This window comes from Danio rerio, chromosome 4 (assembly GCF_049306965.1).
Source record: "Danio rerio strain Tuebingen ecotype United States chromosome 4, GRCz12tu, whole genome shotgun sequence".
Taxonomy (NCBI): domain Eukaryota; kingdom Metazoa; phylum Chordata; class Actinopteri; order Cypriniformes; family Danionidae; genus Danio; species Danio rerio.
The window spans coordinates 10,927,217-10,949,029 of record NC_133179.1 but is presented as its reverse complement, the minus strand read 5'-3'; the positions used below and the strand labels follow the sequence as shown (position 1 = coordinate 10,949,029).

The window sequence follows — 21,813 nt, the reverse complement described above, 5'->3', positions numbered from 1 at the left end:
TTGTATGGTGTCTTTTAGTTTTTACTTGAATGTGCTGTTTTGACATTTTAATTATATTGCTGCTTACTAGTAATTTTGTGTGGGTGTGTGTTTCACCAAAGCCATCCTGGCCACTGTAGTGGCTTAAAATAAATGTTTTTAAAAAGTGAGATATTAAGAAAAAAATCCCTCTTTTCTATATGCTTTTAGAATGTTTTTTCTTTTTTTTTTTTTGGTCACACTTTATTTTAAGGTACAATTCTCACTATTAACAAAATAGTTAACTAATATTAACTATTAAATCTTTAACTATGACTTTTAGCTCAGTAGACTCATCATTTGCTTCATATTAATAGGTTTTTTGTTTATGTAGTAGTTATGTATTGAGTAGGATTGGGAATGTAGAATAAGATCATGTAGAATATTTACTTTACAAACATCAGTCAGTTTTTTTTAATATAGGCATGTTATAGTGACAATTGGTGCTTAAAATAAAGTGTTAACAAGTTGTTATTATAAGTATTATTTAATTATACAGGATCAATAAAAGTAAATTATCAACCAGATCTGGCACATGCTGCTTATAGACAAAGAAAATAAATTAATTACTACTACTACTACTACTAATAATAATAATAATTATATTAGTAATAATAATATTAATAATAACATAATACATCTTGGGTTTATTTCCCAAAGATGGGTTGCGACAGGAAGGGCATTCGCTGCGTAAAAAAACGTGCTGGATAAAGTGGCGGTTCATTTCGCTGTGGCGACCCCAGATTAATAAAGCACCAAGCCGAAAAGAAAATGAAAGAATAAATGGATCTTGGGTTTACTAAAATGTGTCTATAAAGTCAATGCGTAAAAGTGAAGCAAGTATAAGGGTGACACTTAATTTTGATGTTCCGTTTTGTTGAATTAATTTACATTGCATCTACATGCCAACTAATTCTACTTAGATTATATGTAGACTGGTAGGGTTAGGGCTAGTGTAAGTGTAATTTCACATGTACTTGCAAAGTTTCTTATAGTCAGTTTAATTTGTTGAAGAAGCAGTATCAGCAGATAACAAGCAGACAGTCTACTAATACTCAAATGAACCATCAAAATAAAGTATTATCCTTATACTTACTTTACTTTTACCCATTGACTGTATACATACATTTTAGTACACCCAAGATCCATTCCTTCTTTCATTTTCTTTTTGGCTTGGTGCCTTTAGTAATCCAGGGTCGCCACAGCGGAATGAACCGCCAACTTATCCAGCACGTTTTTTACGCAGTGGATGCCCTCAGTCACAACCCGTCTCTGGGAAATAAACCCAAGATGTATTATGTTATTATCATTATTATTATTGTTATTGGAGTTTGATTTTCTTGGCTCATTTGATGCAGACCAGAAAATAAAAGTATACACATATAGTTCACTTATTATTCACCCTGCCACTTTTAAACCAGAATCTACATTCGTTTTTGATTCATCTAGATGTCTTTGTTCGGTGCTGAATTCATATTCTAGTCAAATCACAGCAGAGTTCGTTTGGAAGCAGACAGAGACCTATTTTTTCAGTGGTGGCAGCATTCACAACTCTTTAAAATTAACCTTTCTAACAGAGCAATCACACCAGAGTGCTATAATTAAATCAAACCTGTGAACAGATATCAAATATAGACACGAGTGAACATGACTGGATTCCTGTCATAGAAAAGAGACCTACAGAAACACACTGTACATCCAAACAACCATCCAGCTACAACTGGAAAAATAAATACGTATGCTAAACTACAAATATCTAAAACTCAGGAATGGCTGATTAGACTTCAGATATATTACTGTAAACAGTCCTATTCTAGTGCTAAACCTAGAAAACCGCCTCAAGACAAGCGAGTAAGCCTAAATAGTAAAATGTTTGCGACTTCTGCATTAGAGCTGCTGCTTGCTCCAGTTTGAGCTGAAAAAAAAATTATTATGACTTAAAGCAGAGAAAATGAACAGCAGAAGTAAAATGGGGGGAATAAGGCGATGGTAGAGTAAAGGAAGACAGGTGTGTCATAAGGTGTGTAATGGCCTATTCAAGTGTTTGTATCACAAACCATAAAATCAGTGTGTGTCCCCTAGTGTTCTGCCTGACTTACAGCAGTTATACGCCGTCCTCCCACCGATTCACTCCATTTGAGTCCAAATCGCAAAGACCAACAAACGGCCTCCCTGCCGGCCTGCTTGAGACTCTCACTGACAGGAAAAATCAAACGCAAGTGATCTGTTTAGAATGGGCTGTAGAGTACCCTTTCCAGCAGTAGAATAAAAACTGCCTAATAACATAACACAAGAACAAAACACACAAGCTAAAAAGAGACAAGCAACTCTCAGTCTGCCCCAGATGTACACTCACATAAGTTCACGAAAAAGATTAAGTCAGTAATCAAAGGTCAGCTATGAGAGGGAAAAATGGTTTTAAATGGCATGACTTCATAATAGGCTAATTATAAGTATGAAAGAGTAATATGTAAAAACTAGAAGACAAGCATTGCTATTACTTTACCTCACTATTAGTAAACTATTAGTTTACTAGTTATCCTGCAGTGAGTGTATATACTGCTCAAAAAATAAAGGGAATACTTGGGGTTACATTATGTTGTTCAAGTGTTCTCTGTATTATTTGTATACAGTATACAGTGCAGTGTATATAAACTTTGACAGTTTACATACAGTATGAATCATTTTGGACATGCCACTGTTTGTTCAAAGGTAAACGAAAGCTGAGAAATATTATTTGTCCACAATGATGACTTTTGTACATTGACTTGTTATCTTTTGGGGGGTTGCTGGTTGAATAAAAGTAACCTTAAGTCAGAATTTGCCAGGGACATAAATCATTTCAGGCTTGACTATATAAACATACACACACAAAGGTGATTGATTCTACAGTCATATAATAACATTCAGAATGTTCTAGAATTTTTGCAGGTCCAACAATATTTTCAAGTCGTCAGAAATTTAAGTTATTTTAGGCCAAAAACGTTTTAAAAAGGGGCTTGCAAAGACCCAGAGCATCTGTTTAATGTTTCAAATATCTTAAAAATGTTTATCAACCAACTTAACAGATATATTTATGTAAATATGCATGTATACTTTCGACCTTCACTTATTAGAATGAATAAAAAAATAAGCAATAATACAATATTTTATTTTATTTCAAATAAAAATTGGGCTAAAGGTTAGTTGTTTGGAAGATTGTGGTATCCATTTTTAATGACATTTAAGTAGTATTTTCAGCTGCAAAGCAATATTTTTATTAATTACAATCATTTTATTATATACATAAATAATTATTGCTCAAAATGTGCTTGGAAATACTTTTGGTATATAGTATAAAGTATAGGGTCGCACGGTGGCTCAGTGGTTAGCATTATTGCCTCACAGCAAGAAGTTCGTGGTTCTGGGCAAGTTGATAGTTTCCCCCACAGTCAAAAGACATGCACTATAGGTGAACTGAATAAACTAAATTGGCTGCAGTGTATTACTGTTTTTACACCAGACAGAGATGAAGCTTTAAGCGTGAGTGATTTACATGTTAAGTCAATAAAATAGACTTCCTGTGGCTCTAAAGTTCAGATTTTTCAACTTAAGCAATTCAAAACGTGCCAATAATGTGGCGCTAGTCGAGCGTTTTGCGCATTTTGAATCAAGTTCAAAATAATCTGAACTTCAGCAGACTTTCAAGCTTCATTAACCAATCAGGAGCTTACTCTTTTAAGGAAGTGATTATGACTTTGTGCCTGTTGTTGGTGTCCCGAGGGGAAATCCTCTTGCTGACACCAGACAACAGTTCATCAAACTGGGTTCGACTCAGTCTGAAGCACTGCTGAAAGCCAGCCATAATATAGGTATAAGTGAGCTCACAGAGCTGCGTGCACCTCCAAAAGGATCTAGTGGACTCAGACACTGCACTGAACTAATCTACAATGTTTTTCAGCATTCCTAAAGCACAAAGTACAACTACTATCTCAATAAAATCCATGTTTGCCAATTAGCAATGAAACAGAAGCCCTGCCCATGACGCGAATCTGCGTTTATGGAGTGAATTTGACGCGTGAACAAAGCGAGTAAACTCAAAATGTTCACAAGTCTATTTATGTGTGAATAGCGTGATTTTTCCGCACATTCCAAGTCTGGTTTAAGCACAGCATATGAGTGTGCATGTAAATGTGAGAGTGTAAGGGTGTTTTCCGATACTGGGTTGTGGCTGGAAGAGCATCGGCTATGTAAAACATGTGCTGAAAGATTTGCTGGTTCATTACACTGAGATGACCTCTGATAATCAGAGACTAAATCGAAGGAATTTTACATATTTTGTACCAGGCAAAAGTTCTAACATCACTTACTGCAACACAAAAATGAAGTTATTTACAACACATCCTCCTACAAAGTTATTAAACCAACATCTGTGCTGTTGCATGGGAAGGCTTCATGAAAATGGGTCAAGTTAAACGGTCTAAAGGGAGCTGGCTCGCTAACACACAGGTGCGGGATATACTGCAGGATTCGCATTGATTCCCCGTTTGTCTTTCTTGTCTCTTTCTGCATGCTGCGAGCATGTTTTGCGAGCTGTTAAAGGCTGCATTCGGATCAGCGTTAGCAGGTCATCTCTCCTGTAGCTAGTGACGCTTAATCAATGTACACTGACAAAAAGCCAACGCTAGACTCATGGCCGTCTCTCCTCTCCTCTTTGCTTTAAACACCATTCAGCAGACATCTAATGAAGACACGTCCGTCTACCGCAGGAGATCTACATATGAAAGGGCGCATTTGTATTCACTACCCCACTTCCCTCTGTTTCTGCTATTTATGAGCCTCTTGTATGGTATTAGCAGGCTTTAGCAAAACACTCCAGTTCCCTTTTGAATTCTAGCCAATTCATTATTATTTTCGCCAAACACACACGCACCTTTAATACAGAGCATCAAATCATCGCATTCATCCAGGACTTCGAGGCGTCTTCGAGGTTGTTTTAACATTTTCATTTGTAGAACTGAGGTGAGTCGAGAATAAAACAGAGAGGGAAAAAAAGAAAGTGATGAATGCATTAATTCAATTAGTCCAGTGCAGAGTAGAGCAGAGCACTGCACAGGAAACACACACACACACACAGAGGGAAATAATCAGAAATAGCAAGAGTCCACAGCCTTAATTACGTACAAATCAAATCAGTCATGACCTGGAGAAGATAACGGCCGCGCAGAACCAGAGGAGATGAGCCGTGGAAAAAAAAAAAAAAAAAAAAAGAGGAGGAGAATTCCATGTTTGTGCTCCTGCTTCTGATTGACAGATTAATAAAATGAGCTGGAAATGGCAAATATGGGGGATCAACGATGTGTGTGTAGGTGTGCGTATCCCATTATTGTGTGTTTGTGCATTGGAGTGGAATTGGAATGATCTGAAAGCATGCGATGGACTTGTTTGATCTAAGGTTGGATTTTTTACGTTTTCAGATTTCCCTGCTTTAAGGTGTGAAAAATGCAAAACCCTGGGTTAATGTATCTTAAAACTCCCGGATGGGAAATGTTTCACGCTTGTCATGTTTTAAAGGAGAAATGGTTACAAAGTCAATGAACGCACCACATTAACCTGAAAGCACCAATGAAAGCACCATATTAACTAAAGTGTAAAACATTAGTTAAGAATTATTTTCAGGCTGTTATGGGTTAACTAGGGATTAAAAGAGATTTACACTGGGTTAAATAATGCCAGCCAAAAAGGTAGCTAATAAAAAGAGTGGAGAAGTAGACAGGAATGGATTCTTTGTCTAGTCGACATTTTATGAGACCAGATTTTTTATATTACCTGACTTTTTAGAAAAACTCTGAGGTGTTTTTAAAATTGTCATTTTTAGAGGACGTTTAAAAAGCATTGCAGTGACCCTCATGTATTTGTGGTGATAAAGGTATCCTGTGTCAAGTATAAACATGTCTCAAACATGGAACAACAACATAAAACCTTAAATTTGAATGAAAAGCTCTTACAATTTTAAGTTTTTTTATGGCTTAAAAAGGGGTTAAAAGACATTGATAAAAGGTTAAGCACAGCCAGATAAAACGATATCTTGCACAAAGTGTAGGGATGCGGACTACAGCAAAAGAATGATTTTAAAGGGAATGTGCTCTGAGTCTCAATCTCAAAAGTTTAATTTTGTGTGCAAAACACTTTTTAATGAATTATTTTTATAATTTGTTTTTGTACAGTTAACAAAAGGGAATCCATAGATTATGGCATCTTTACACCGCTGGACAAGAAATGTTTTATGCTTTTAAATGTGATAGACTATTTAACCTTGATAGACTATTCAAGAAAAGAGTAAGGATCCCAGGAACTCCAAATTGCAAGACCAAGGTTGTACATGAAACAAGATGTTCAGGGTTATTTCTGAATGGAAATAACCCTCTTTTGTTGTTTTGTTATTGTATTACTATTTATGGGTTAAAATATACTTAAAATAAATTTAAGAACCTCTGCAATGCCAAACTGCGCTCTAAAATATGGACTACCTTACTACATACTACCATATTTGTGACCCAGGATCGCAGTCTTATGCTGCACAGTATGCATTTAGTAAACATCCTATTGTAAATTTATCAAAACTCAATGTTTAATTAATATAATGTATTGTTAATCAACTCATTCAGACAATTTTAAAGTTTTTCTCAGTATTTAGTATAACAATCTTCTCATTATTTAGATTTTTTGGAACCCTTAGATTCCAGATTTTCAAATAGTTGTATCTTCATAACCAAATGTATATCAAATACTGTTTTAGTTTTAATTGTTTCTTTGCATTATCACCACCCATAGCCAGTCTTTCTAATTTATGTTTTGTTTTAGTTGTTGATATTGTAAATAGCTCACTGCTTCACCACCTGTATAAATTACATCATCTGTGCAGCAATTCTTATTTGTGGTTCTTACTTTGAGTACAATTATCTATGAGTGTTTGCTTGAACCAGATCCTTGATTAAGTCTGCAACCCCACTCCCTAAGATTGCCCAGGGGTTGTAAGATGGATTAAAATAGCTTTAACCAGTGTTTAAAAGACACAAAACAGTGTTTTAATGTAGAAGACCAAAACTGAGCCTCTTGATGCAATTTAATCTAAACATAGACCTGATCTGATTCCAGCATCTGAAATCTGGACCTTATTCAAGGGAGCATTAATCATTCCTGGTGGGAAAGAAAAAGTCCATAATTCTGAAGTTTTGCATTTCACTCACTTTCCCAATAACTATCGTTTCAGGCAGCCACTGAAGACTGGTGCATTTTGATTTTCAGTGTTTTGATGTGTGCCAAGACAAGCGTGTATATGTGTGTGTGATTTAAAGCTCTTAAACCTCGCAACGCCAGCACCATTACTGCTACCACAGCTTCTTTTTTTTCTAGACAGGCCAAGTAATTAAAAAACCCAAATGAAAAAACACATACTTAATTGGAAGAGGAGGAGGAAAAAAAAGCCCTCTGTCCGTTTCATTCAAATGATTAAAGGCAGCCATCTGAGGAGAACATGATCTACTTTCAACATGTTTTTTTACGGCATCTGAACCATCACAGAGAGGGCGGATGTTTCCAGAATAAAAGACAGACAGAGGAGGAGAACTAAAATGTGGAATAAATGCAGTGGCGAGGAAGGAAAGAAAAGCTAAAGGGAAGACACAGAACGAGAGTTAAGAAGAGAGACGCTTCTCCAATTAGCCTCTCGGTGTGGAGTAATAGTGCAAGTATGAAATGGATGGATGAATAGAGTTAGCGCCTCTACAGCAACACCACAGGGGTTATTCCACATGACAAAGAGCCTTTAATTACTTCATTCTGGGCTCTTTATTTCCCTGTGGCAGTGCCACTGTGTAAATCTTTCAAATACAGCTTTTCTCTCGCGCTCCTATTTGAGCCATAAAACATGTCATGTACATCTGTGGGACCAAAAAAATTGGTCAAAACTCTTTTTTCCGCCCTGTCTCTCTTTCTCTGCAGCCATAAAAGGGAATACTTATTACCTTGGTGCAATGTGGTGATCATAAACTTTGTGGACCCACAATCCAAAGGAGTGTGTGTGCATGTGTGTGTGTGTGTGTGTGTGTGTGTGTGTGTGTGTGGTTTGGGTACTGGTTTGGGTTGTTTACATCCCTTTAGCAAAAAACTTTCCAAGATGTTTCTTACTCTGTTTGCTGCATGGGTTAAATTTGGGCGCTCAAGTGACTGTAATGTAAGCAAAAGAATACAGTCTTTTTTAAAATAAAAGACTTTTGTAAGATAAAAGATCGTTCGGTGATCGTTCGGAATGATTTCTTGTGCAGTCCGGTACAAATTGATCCACGAACTGGTACCGGTCCACAGCCCGGTGGTTGAGGACCATTACTTCACATGACAGAAATGTGTATAATGACATTGGTATTACAAAATTGAGGTGGTTTATGAGGACATGCCTTTATGTCCTTGCAATTCAAAATGCTTAAAAAAACATACTTAATGGTGTCTTATGACATTCAAAATTAGCGACAGGGTTGGGTTTAGGGTTGGGGAAGGTTAGGGCATATATCAAGTGTTTTAACAGTAAAAAAAATACATTAAGCCTATGGGGAGTACCTGTAAACACCCAATACTAGTGTGCGTCCCTCTCTGTGTGCATGTCTGAGTGCGGGTGTGTGCGTGTCCAAATTCACAACCAGAACTTTTGGCATCATCTGCCATCTTGAACCTTAAACAGCTGAATATATGACAAAATATCAGAAAATGCGTAGCTTCAATTTAATGCAATTAGCTTTGGATAAAAGTGTTTGTCAAATACAAAAATAAATGTTAAAAAATAAAATCTTACTCTTAAATGTACTCTTATGTCATTAAAAAACCTACATGACTTCAAACAAAAGAGATGATTTGTGGATTTGAAACAATGGGGGTTTGTGTACATGATGACATAATTTCAGGAGTATGTCCATTTAATCAGCCGAGCACAGAGACATTAAATCTTTACAGGAATCCAGTCGTGCCTTAGATGGATGCACACGAGTGGTCTGGGATCATCAATATTAAACCTGCATCGCTGCATTTCTCCGGGGCAGCGCTCTTGCTGTGTGATGCCTGATCAAGGTGCACTAATGAGGGTAACCCCACACCAGCATGCTCTTTCAGACACAATAATGAGTGCCTTTCGCATGCTGTACCATGGCCTGACCTTACTACAATGCTGTTAGCATGACCTCAAGGAATCAACCTTTCGCTCTGTTCAAAGTGTTAAAAACCATACTGAAGCCTTCTTCGGTTGTGCACTGTGAACTTTCCTTTCCCAGACATCAAGCCTATTGCTTAACCCAAGGTGGCCACAATGAATATCAAAGATTAATCTACCAAATCCCTATTGTGTGTGGCATCTCCGGGGGAGGGGATATGTAGCCAGCGGGCGTTGAAGACTCTGCCCTTAACTGACCTGACATGAGGTGACTTTCAGGAGTTTAATAGACTCTCTATGCTACTCCATCAATCTCTTTACAACCTCTTGGTAGGATTCTTTATGTGGCTTCATAACCCTGCAGGAGGGGCGGGGGGGATGAAAAGATAGAAAAAAGATTGGAGGATGGGAAAAAAAGAACCACATTTCAGCGAAAAAAGAATTATGGGTATTGTAGCGGATCATGGGGGCATTTCATTTACAAGACATTCTCATTGTACCCGAGTGCTTCATCTGATGTATTTACCTCTCTTCACCTTTCTCCCTCTCTTCCTCACACTTATATCTGCATGTCTTCAGCTCTGACAGCTGCTCACTTAATAGATCCCGTTTGACAGTGCATAAGCCAATTAAAACGCTGCTGATTTAATTGAGCTGGGCAAAATCAGCCTATGCCAGAAAACGAGTCCATTAAAGAGGCGATAGGGGCCAGTGAAGCGGAGGCCATTCGTGCTGTGAACCAAAGTCGCATCCCGTCCCACTGCCTCCACCATTCCCACTCAGCCCATTGCCATTTGGGGACTCTTTGAGGGTTGAATGCTGATGCTGTAATCCAGCCAAACGGATCAATAGCTATGTTTCTGTGCACCTATTTGTAGTGGTGATGGTGAGGAGAGACCCCCTCATGCAGTTGTATAGCACGTTGGTGTATGGAAATACTTAAGAAATGAGCTGTATAAATGGACATTACTTACGATTTTTATGCCCATTTTGAACTATTGCATAAAAAATGCTTAATGAAAATGCCAACATAAAAATGTATTCGCACAGATGACTAGGATAAACCTTGGTAACACTTTAGATCACAATTCATGCTAGCTCGGCCCACTGAAGCTAAGCAGAGCGGTGCTCGGTAAGTACTCGGTTGCTGCCCGTAGTGGCGTTAGTAAGACCAGCACTCAACATGCACTTCATATGGGTCTTAATGCCCCAGTATATTGACAGAGAATTTATACTCCTCAGTTCTGGACAAGATGTGGTCGTTCTGTGTCCCTGTGGTTGTTAAAATCCCAGGTTGTCCTTTGAAAAAGAGTAGAGGTTTAACCCTGCCATCTAGGCCAAATTTGCCCACTGGCCTCCTAGCTATCTATACTTTGTCTCTTCGCCACCAACCAGCTGATGAGTGGTGTGCAGTATGGTGCAATATGACTGCTGACACATCATCCAAGTAGATGTTGGATACTGGTGGTGGATGAAGTGACCTCCCCCAATGACCCCCCTCCACCCCATGAAATTAAATTTACTGAATAAATTCAAACATGCGCATCAAAAAAGTCATGTGATGCTGTTTTATCAGATCATGGGATGCCAAAAATTGCAGAAAGTGACAAGATATATTTGGACGGACAAAGACATCGGAATATTTTCAATTATAACATATGAGCTATTTCATAGTAACCAAAAGTAATTTATTACATTAAAAAGGCACAAAGTGGTTAATTAGGAAGTGACAATTTAGTTCTCTTTGAGGCATTAGAAGGAAATAGTGTTTTATGCGATGTTCCAGTTTTGCACAAAAGTTTAATTCGCATCTTTGGAAAATAGCTATTAAATTGATTCGTTCAGCCACTTCAGGTGTCCGCTCCTGTTGCTAGAAGGCCACAATCCAGTAATGGTTTGGCTTAAGCCTCAATTATACACACATAAACTGGATAATCAGGGTATTTAGGATCACTTTCAGACAGGTTTACTGGAACTAAACTCTGCAGAAAAGTGGCCATATTAGTCTAAAGGTGAACTTAGGTACTAAAGCTTACTTACAATAGTTAGCAAAGTGCTCGGGTACTCTTGTGAAACACTGTGAAATATATATCTCTGGAACTTCTGAGCCAGGTTTGAGAGAAAATCCACGTGGCCTGTTCTCACCATCATGATATTGCGTCAATTGGGAGATAACCGGCATATCTTACACTACCAGACAGCAAAGCTCTACTCATTCTTTAAGCAGAGTAAGAGATAAAAAAGCCACTTCATTTCAATCAAAATGAGACCGAGATGAGCAGCGGTCCTTGGTGCGTGTATGCATAAATTTGGGGTCTAAAGCTGGTTGAGGCATTCAGGTATCTAACACAGAGTTATACACGATAGAGGCTATCTTTACGGATAATTAAAAATTCTCAATCATTCTCACACAGGCAGATTGAAGACGCCTGAGGGGTTGCGTATAATCTGGCAAGCGTGGCTTTCCTCCTGCTTTAATGCTGGCTTTTATCTCAGTAAAACTGTGCTGATAGTCAAAATGTTCTTCAATTGCGCATAGGGAAAGGGATGTCACAGTGTTTCGTTAATGGTAATCTATACCGCCCAAAAATATACCTGTAAATCTCACCCCTAGCTCTCTGAGCCACAGATCCATCCCTGTCATTCAGTCTAGGAAACGAGGCATTAAAAAGTGATGCATACATTTAGAGAGCCTGGCCCTTGTTCAATCAGAGCAGGTAAAGTCGTTTAGAGATTCCCGGACTGACCACTCTCACAAGTGTGTGTTTAAGCAGAAATGGAAAGGGAATGAGATTTCAGACCTGACAAAGGAGTGATGGTAGAACTCGACAAGCAAAGACAACGGAAGGATGAGATCTCAAATCTAAAAGGAGAGGTTCCTCCTCACCCCACTGTCTCTTAAACTTAAACTGTGTGACAATTTGAAACTTCTCTCTAAGACGACAAAAAAAAAAAAAAAAAGAAATGTAGCCACTCAAACATGAAATAGTCTCAAGACACAGGCCGATTTCACATCCCAAGCTTTGGCAATTGCTCGTCGCAGGATGAACTTGACTTTACCAGGTCAGATCTCTGCTGTAGCGACTGCCCCCCTGCGTGCTCCTCTTGATGGGCTCACTGAGGCAATGCAATAAAATCTGAAATGAGGAACAGCATGCCTGCCTGCAGAGAGAGGAGATGAGTATATGGGCCGCATCACTGAAGCCCTGCAGCTGTGGGTCTGTTTGGAAGACATAGTTCATAACCAGCTGGCTCCGACAAGTCATCATCTCTCCCTAGCATACACGAGCACATGCAGAGCGCACCCAACATTAAGACGATGCCGAGCGGTGCACCATAATTTCATTTTCTCATTGATGTCATCCGATTTGACAGGCAAGAAACGGCAGGACACAAATTGCACACAATAAGATGTGCCAATACACTCCCTCTCTCGTTTTCTCTCGCTCCTACTGGATCTTTTTCTCGCCCCTTTCACTCTAAACCTCACATTTTCTTTACAGAACAATGTAGGGCTGACAGGAAAGTAGAAGGGAATGGGAATGATTTGAACTCTGTGAGCCATAACTCTTCAGATATCACAAGGACACGCACTACCCATTGTGCCGCAGATCTGACAGACTCATTTTCTTATTATTAAAGGTTCGCGGTGTCTAAGAGAGGAACTTCTAACATTTCTCATGTCAAACACAACATTAGTCACATTCAGTAGACCATCTTCAGACATAAAGTTACAGATGAAAAGCAGACAGGTTACCCTGAAGTACAAAATGAGTCCTAAAAATCTCCTTTAAAACTAAAGAAAGTCTACCATTGACTCTAAAGGGAAACATGCATCATATCAGCCTGTCCCAGGCATCAGATTGACACTCACAATGCACAGTAATGCACTTCAAAGGCGTGCCGATCAAAGCACGGGATGCGTATTGGAGCATGCAGCTTGATTAATCCCCTCGAGTGACTCAGGACCGTGTCGGCTCACCAGCAAGGAATCGGTTGTCTCCCAAGCAGCCATGGGGCAACCACAACATGCGGTGGACAGATTCAGCACCATGGAGAGCACCCGCTTAGCACAGGATGGAGGCTTGGAGAAGTCATGCTGAGGCGTCTAGTGATGGGATTAATGAATGAATAACACATCAATAGCAAATGCATTATTGTAATCGCCTTCAGTGCTTAACGTCACATAAATCAGCCATGTCTCTCTGTGTGTTCATTGACTTTTTGGTAATTACAACATTGTGCCAAAGGTTCTTCAAGACGGTTTGCTATATAAAAAAAAGCAAGTCTTCCAAAAAAAAAAAAAGGAAGAATCTGTACTAACTTTGACACTAGGGGAGTCTCGTTTACCATGAGTGTGTATGAATATTAGAAGTACTATTTAAAACTCAAAAAAGCAAGTTGCTAGGAACAGATACAATGGAATGTCAGAGGGAGTACAAAACTACACTACATATAAGCTACACATCCACTTCTTTAATCACGGTACACATGTCTGTATAGCACTTAAGTCTTAACGTTCATTAACATCTAACTGAAGGTTTTCTTCGTTGAAGTCAGAATTATTAGCCCCCTAATAATAGAATTTTTTTCTTCTTTTTAAAATATTTCTCAAATAATGTTTAACAGAGCAAGGAAATTTTCACAGTATGTCTGATAATATTTTTTCTTTTGGGGAAAGTCTTCTTTGTTTTATTTCAGCAAGAATAAAAGCATAAAAGAATAAACCCTTTTAGGGTCAAAATTATTAGCCCCTTTAAGCTCATTTGTTTGACTGTTTACAGAACTATTATGTTTAGAAATGTGTTGAAGAAATCTGCTCTCCGTTAAGCAAAAAATGAGGAAAAAAATAAACAGGGGAGCTAATAATTCAGGGGGGCTAATAATTCTCACTTTAACTGTATATATGTAGTCAAAACTAACATAATTTACAAAATAAGTCAAGAATAAAACATAATTTAGAATAGTATGCTTTAAAGAAAAAAAATAAATTAAAAGTAAACCCAATGAGGCAGTCACAGATAGAATGATTGGTCAGATATATAGAGAGGAGAGAGATAGAGGGAGTCTATTTCTTTGATTTATCTCACTTGTATTGATCTCCCTCTGCCCTTGATGTATTTTACCTGCAGCTCTCAACTTTTCAGGACACGTTGGTGTAAAAGGGCTGCTTTGAAGCAGGCATGACAGCAGCAGATCATGCGCACAAGCTCGTTCAGTAAGTTTGCGCAGAACAACATGGACTCACCCCAGCGTTGTCATGGTGACGATGGTGTACCAGAAAGCCGCCGGGATGCTGGTGAACTTGCTGGCAGAGGAGCCTTTCTCTGCGTAGAACATGACGGTGGCGAAGATGATGATGGCCATGGTGAGCGAGAAGAGCAGGAAGCCCAGCTCGGACGCGCAGCTCTTCAGCGTGTAGCCCAGGATGCGCAGCCCCGCGGAGTGCCGCGAAAATTTGAAAATCCGAAAGACCCTGAAGACCCTGAGGGTGACGAAGGCCCCGCTCACGTCCTCGTTGTCCGTCATGACCAGGCCGATGTAGTAAGGCATGATTGCCACCACGTCGATGATGCTCATGACGCTTTTGACGAACTTGTACCTGCTGGGTGCGGCGATCAGACGCAGCAGGTACTCGACGGTAAAGATCATGACGCAGGCCGTATCCAAACAGAAGAACGCGAGGGCGTAGCGCTCCCCGCACGAGAGCTCCTTCGCGCGGTTTAGCGAGATGCCGCACGGGACCGTCTCCACCACGTTGGCCATAACGGAGACGGCGATGAAAAAGCCCGTGACGTAATAGAAGACCAGCGCCATGGTGCTGGTGTGCGGGTTCTCGAACGCGCGCCACATGGACTCGCGGAACGACAAATCCGGCATGACCAAGTCGTTGTTGTTGTCGTTCTCCTCATCGTCTTGAATTCTCTCCGCGTTCTCCCTTCTGCGATCTTTGTATTCCTCATAACAGCAGTCACCTATTATCTCTGGAATGATGCCGAAGAAGGCCAGCTCCTCGTCATAGGCGGAGATGCACTCGTGGCGAGGGTAGTGCAGCTTCCCGGTGCGGTAGAAGTTGAGAATGTGCCTGAAGATGTCCGGGTCGCGGTCGAAAAAGTACTCGTTGGTCTCCTCGTGGAAGAAAAAGTCGCGCTCTGTGCTCCCCAGTAAGGTGTCAGGGTACCTCTCCAAAGTATTCCGCCAAGTTTGAAACCTAGTGCCGCTGACGTTCAAGATGATCAACCCGTCCTGACCACGCTTCTTGTCCCGCGGAGGCGGCGGCATCGGGGCGCTCGCCACGGGCATCCATCCTATAGCTGCGGCGCGCGCGAACGGTAGCCACGCGGCGACTCCGGCTGCCATCCTGACCCAATGTGCGCGAACCGGTGCGACTGAAGCAGATTTTGCGCTCACTGATCCGCCACGCGCAGAAAGGACATCTGGAGGGACACAATGCGCAATCAGTTGGCGTAAACTTAAGCAATACTATCACTCACGTGAACAACGAGCCGCGTTACACATCCAGATTAAAGCATTCTAACAACAAAATGAGAGAATATAATGAGAGAGAACGTAAAAATGTCTATACGCGTACAAACTGCACGTGCTGACCTATTGCTCGAGAGCGAAAGAGAAAGCTTACCTCCTCATAAATGGATTTTGATGCAAAAGTGCAGCTTTTTACACACAGTTCATCAGTTATAGTCCACTTTGTATCGCTGTTCCGTCGTTACGCGCAAATAAGTATCCAAAATGCGCTCTCGGAGGTGTTCTGGAGCAAATGCAACAAGTTTACAAGTCAGGTAGAGGATTCGCGTTGTCCAAGGACATCCTTTTAGCCAGTCACAGCTGATATGTGCTTCACACTACCGCTTATAGAGAAAACCTGCCACAGTGGTCCTTTCATAGGGAGAGAAGACCACCCTGGCGAGTGCGCGTTCGGTGTTTCAAAAAAAGCAAATGCCACTTTCCTATCCGCTTCCTTGAAATGTAATCCAGCGTCCCGTGAACAATTTGGCAGGGTCTGTCTGTAACCAGAACAAAAACTGAACCTGCAACAAATGATTTGCTGGAAGTTGCTTCATCCGCTACCGACGGAGATCTGTGAGTCTGCGGTGGAGCCCAAGTTGCTTCTGCTCACGGCGCATTGGAGGCGTGTCACGTGCTACGGGCATCGGTTAACACATATGAATGTAACACGGTCTGTGTGAATGGTGTATAATGTACCATGAGAAGTGTTACGTTTCAATGTTTATTTGAAGCATTTATTTCTGTCATGAATAGAAAAACAAACACCCCCGTATAACGCATTGTGTAAAGACATCATTAAACAGATTTATGTTTAAGCAGAGTTTAACAGGAATTCAGTGAAGCGCTGAATTGCGAGCTGAGAGACTGGGAGTGAAAGCATTGCGGATGTTTTTACGTCTCAGGTTATTGATTCACACATTCAGCACTGACAGATATAAAATGGGGGAAGCCGCTAGATGGAGACAGTTTTCAGAGGTGAATGAAGATCAGACCTGTAAGAGCAATAGATTCGAGTCATGTGAAGGTCTTTTGCTGTGACAAACACAATCAGCAAGCTCGAAAATGCGATTATCTGTGTTGCAACTCTCCATACATGGGTCAATGACAAATAAGGATGTTTGAGATGATAAGAGGAGAAATGCTGCACACGTTGCAAATCTAATCTGACTGTAATTATCCGTTATTATAGATAGATAGATAGATAGATAGATAGATAGATAGATAGATAGATAGATAGATAGATAGATAGATAGATAGATAGATAGATAGATAGATAGATCTGTCAGTGCAATAAATCATCCATATTAAAATTGACACCTACAGTACAACCACTTTTTAACGAGGGAGAGAGAGATTAGAGAGAGAAATAACATAATCTGTAAAACAAAATCGCTTCACTTAAATAAGAATTAAAAATGGAATATAATCAGTCAGAAATTATCATATATTAAAATTTTAATTCTTTGCTGAGATAAACTTGTTTTTACGTCAGAACTGTGGCTTCTAAGATAATGCCCCAGCTTCTGAAAAAATCGACTTCGCCAAAAACTGATTTGAGCGAGTGAACCAAAACAGCTGCGGCAGCTCAGAGCGCCGTGCGTGTTTGTGCGCGCGCGCCCCCGTGATGAATTTCCTGGCGCGGGGCCTCCATATTCTCAACTGCCTTCCAAATTAGTCACATAGACGTATCGCAGATTAAATGTTGCGAGAGGAAAAAGAGAGAGTCTTTGATCTCCATGGCTTGCAGGGGTTTTCTTTTCAGCACCATGGACAGCGACCAGCCGCAAATACAGGCGTGCTGCTTGTTAGCACTGCGGACAGCGACTGTCGCTCTATTGAATATTGGCAACGAGCTTCTAATGTTTACATGCACTTTCTAATATCTTTAGGATATATTTTCTGTCTTTTGATGGCATTACAGTCCTTGAAATGCAGAATTGTACTGATTATCATCAAATGTCCTTCCACTCACCTTACTGCAGTTAACCTCAATCTACTAGATGCATTTTGTTCACACTGTTTACAACGTGTTCTTTTCACACGGTTTATAATTTGTTTGTAAATCCCGCCATCCAAAACATGTGTGTGTATTTGAACCCTGTATATTTTTAACTTAATCTTCTGTTTCATACTTCTCAAATTGTGAACTTTGATGCTGAAAATAAGTAATAAAGAAAAAGAGGCCAAAATCGGATGTTGTTTTGTATATATATTTATATATGTATATTAGTTTATCATTTTATTGTATATAACACCACTGTATTATTTAATTTTATGAATCTTCAATTTAAATAATTTAAATATACATATATAAAGTTGTCCTACACTCTTTTAACATTTTATTGCATTTTGAGAGAAAAAAGAAACAAAATACTAAACAAAAGGATATTAATCTTGTAATTTCACTATCCTTTATTTCACTGTAATTTCAGGCATTGTTTGCCTTTTTTCTAAAACATTTGATCCGTTTTTACACAAATTGTAGCATAGAACGCGTTTGTTGTGCTTGTCTATTTATGTACTACAACAAAAATATGGTATTATTTTAAATATTTTATAGTACATTATAGTTTTCACTAACAAACACAAATACCATGTAAATACGACAGAAAATCAATATACAAATAAAATACGTCTTTAAAAAAATCACTATGACCTTCTGAGGTTGACAACTGACCTTTTCACTGACCATCATATCGGCTGTAAGCCAGCATTTCAAAAAACACTAACTTTTCTTTCGCTGCCTCTAAAGCACTACCATTTCCTTCAAGAAAAGCAAATCTGCTTTAGCAATGTCACGGGCAACCCACACTCACACAAAACCACACCGCGCTAAACTCCATTCATTTTCAAAGCTAACAGGATTGCCTCATTTGAGCATTCTGTACCGTGGCCACGCACTATGTTTTACACAGAATGAACCAGAATAGTAGTGTTCAGCACCATCACAGTCAATTTTCTGACTTTTGTTCAGTGCGTTTCCCTGCCTCGGGTTGTTAGAGAAATGGCGCCAAAATATGACAGGCGCCGATGTCACCATGGTTACCAGTCACATCTATTTCAGTCCCGTGAGCTAAACCTGACAGTGTTGATGCATGAAGAATGTGCATCCTGACAGCTCATTGCCTAAGCGTGATAAAACTCACACCTCAGCCGAATTTAAAGAGAACAAATTATGAAAATCAGCTTTTTCTGCACTTTCAACACAAATAGTTGACTTTACTTATGTGAAAGCATGTTGCCTTAAGCAAGGGGTTTCAAAACTTTTCAGCCCGTGACCCCCAAAATAACAATGCCAGTGACTTGTGATCACCAAAATCCTTGGTGTAAAATATAAATATACAAACATTGCACACACAACAATAGGTCTATATAAACACAAGCTTGGTGCTAACGAGGCTCTGTTTTTTTTTTTTTTTCCGAGGGTCATCTTCAAATATTTAATAATTCTGAAATATATATATACAGTTGAAGTCAGAATTATTAGCCCCCCTGAATTATTAGCTGCCCTGTTTATTCTTTTCCCCAATTTCTGTTTAACGGAGAGAAGATCAACACATTTCTAAACACAATAGTTTTAATAACTCAACTCTAATAACTGATTTATTTTATCTTTGCCATGATGACAGTAAATAATATTTTACTAGACATTTTTTAAGACACTTCTATACAGTCTAAAGTCGCATTTAAAGGCTTAACTAGGTAAATTAGATTAACTAGGCAGGTTAGGGTAATTAGCCAAGTTATTGTATAACAATGGTTTGTTCTGTAAACAGTCAAAAATTGGCTAATAATATTGACCTTAAAATGGTTCATAAAAAAATTAAACACTGCTTTTATTCTTGCCGAAATAAAACAAATAAGACTTTCTCCAGAAGAGAAAAATATTATCAGACATACTGTGAAAATTTCCTTGCTCTGTTAAACATTATTTGGGAAATATATATGTTAGTATGCATTACAGTGTACTGTAAAAAAAATTTTATTAAACGTCTTTAAAAATCATTCATTCATCTATGTATTAAATATTAAATATTTTGCATAAAAAATGAGCTGCTCAAAGTTTGCTCCCCACAAAAGTTGAATGTTATTGCTTCCACCAAAAAAGTGAACATTAGACTAGTTATAATATATTATCTGTGTGGTATCTTGAGCTGAAACTTCACAGATACATTCTTGGGACGTCAGCAAGTTTTTACCTCTTATGAAAAAAAAAAAAAAAACATAATATATCCCCTTTCAAATACCTTTCCCCATTGGAATAGCACTCTGAATCTGTGATGTACCTTTGAGTTTGAGTAAGATGCATCTCATCGGTCCACAGACGTGCCAGACCACAGCTGAATAGACACTTATAAATTGACAGAAAATGAAAAGGAACATCTTTATTCAAACTCTTTACGCTGGAGGTCAAACCACAGAGACGCTTATTAGAAATGATCTTTATCACTGGAGACTGGACCACGAGGACATCAGAAAGGCTGTTTCAGCATGCATGAGAGCTGGATATGACTTTAACTGACTGCCTGATCAGTGTGTTTGAAATTCTGCTGGGGATGATGTGAAGCTTTTCGCCATTTATTATGTTCAGCCTCTCTTTTTAGGCCAAACATTACTTTGCAGGTCATGTTATGCCTTCAGGAATGCTGCATTAAATCAGGAATAATGATTGAAAAGGCTTGATTTGGGTCTATGGGCAGGTACATAAACATAAACAGGGTGGGGGACATGTCAGGACAAAACTTCAAAGATAAATGATGAGTCCAGTGTCATTTGCACACAACTTGTGTTGTTCTCAACCAAATTTAAAAAGTGATGAATGATGAAAAAAAAAAAGATGAAAATCTGCTTTTTTTCTGCTATGTTAACACAAATAGTTGACTTTACTAGAAGGTTATGTGGAAGCCTGTTGCCTCAAACCACTTAAATATGGTAAATAATTGTGAAATAAAAAAAATAACTGAAATTTTAAAGTAGAAAATCTAAAGTAACAGTTTTTGGTAAACAATTTGGTTAACAACTGTCTTAAATACATGGAAAACTTCTTTAAAAAACCGATAACAAAAGCTGCTAAAATTACAATTGAAAATGTATTGTAAAATGTATACTGGAGTATTAAAAACTCTAATAACTGACAAGAACATTATTTGAGAAAAAAACTTTATCCTTTATGAATTTGTTTGATATAGTCAAGAAAAAGCAACCAACAAATGACCAGCATCTATATAATTTCCAGTAATAAAAAATGATACTATTTCTACAGTGTGCAATTTTAATACAGTGTAACCAATTTTCAGTTTCCACTATGAAACTGCTAGTAAAAGTTATATTTGAACACAAAGAAACAAGTAATATTGAATAGAATGACTGAAAATGTATATTCTCGTACTTACTTCATGCAGTCTATTTTCACAGTTAAAAAGATCAAATGAATTTCTTTCATTTATGTACTATATATGTGTGTGTGTGTGTGTGTGTGCAGTGTGGTGAAGGTGAGTGATCTGAAGCACTCATTATCTCTGCCATTCTCTATACAAAGTTGAACAATACTGCACACGCTCCACCGCCTCGGCCATATAAAAAGAATAGGCGCGTTATACAACCCTCACTTGTAAAACTAGATTAAATATGCACTTAAACTCCCATGAGTTGCTCATTCAGCATCAGAGCAAATGCAGTGCTGTTTAACAGTTTTAACATGCATAACATAACATCCATAAATCTTCATCTAGAAAAGCGAGATGATTCCTGCTGCTGTTTGTAGGGCTCTCTGGCATCTGTCTGGCTTTCCCATCAAGCTTCACGAATATGCAAGCTGTGAGTGACACGATATCATGAACGCCGCCGGTGTTTTTCAACCCCTCTGACAGGATCCATGGTAACGGTATAACCGTAATAATGTCATTTTTCATACCTGACAATGCCGTTCATAGTGAACACCCCACACCGGTCGTTCATCACCCGTGTGTACTGGACTGAAGGCTGGAGGACAAGACTGTCGCAAACTCAACAAGCTTGAGATTCACACAAACAACTCGTGATGCATTTCAGAGGCGCTTTGCATGATTAAAATGGAGTTTATGAATATT

The 21,813-nt window shown here is 38.9% G+C and overlaps 1 protein-coding gene across 3 annotated transcripts in view; it reads right to left on the bottom strand.

Moving 5' to 3' along the window:
• Positions 1–16,299, bottom strand: part of kcnd2 (potassium voltage-gated channel, Shal-related subfamily, member 2) — a 195,231-nt gene extending 178,932 nt beyond the window's left edge. For 2 of the 3 annotated variants that reach the window (XM_005164662.6, XM_009300174.5), the window contains exons 1-2: positions 15,837–16,299; positions 14,445–15,633 (exon numbers count right to left, since the gene is read on the bottom strand). In XM_005164662.6, the coding sequence (XP_005164719.1) occupies positions 14,445–15,556 (1,112 nt within the window). In that variant the 5' untranslated portion in view covers positions 15,557–15,633; positions 15,837–16,299. Of the gene's footprint in view, positions 1–14,444; positions 15,634–15,836 lie in introns of those variants that run through there. The other variant, NM_001082867.2, reaches the window with a different exon arrangement.
• Between the last annotated feature and the right edge of the window lie 5,514 nt (positions 16,300–21,813).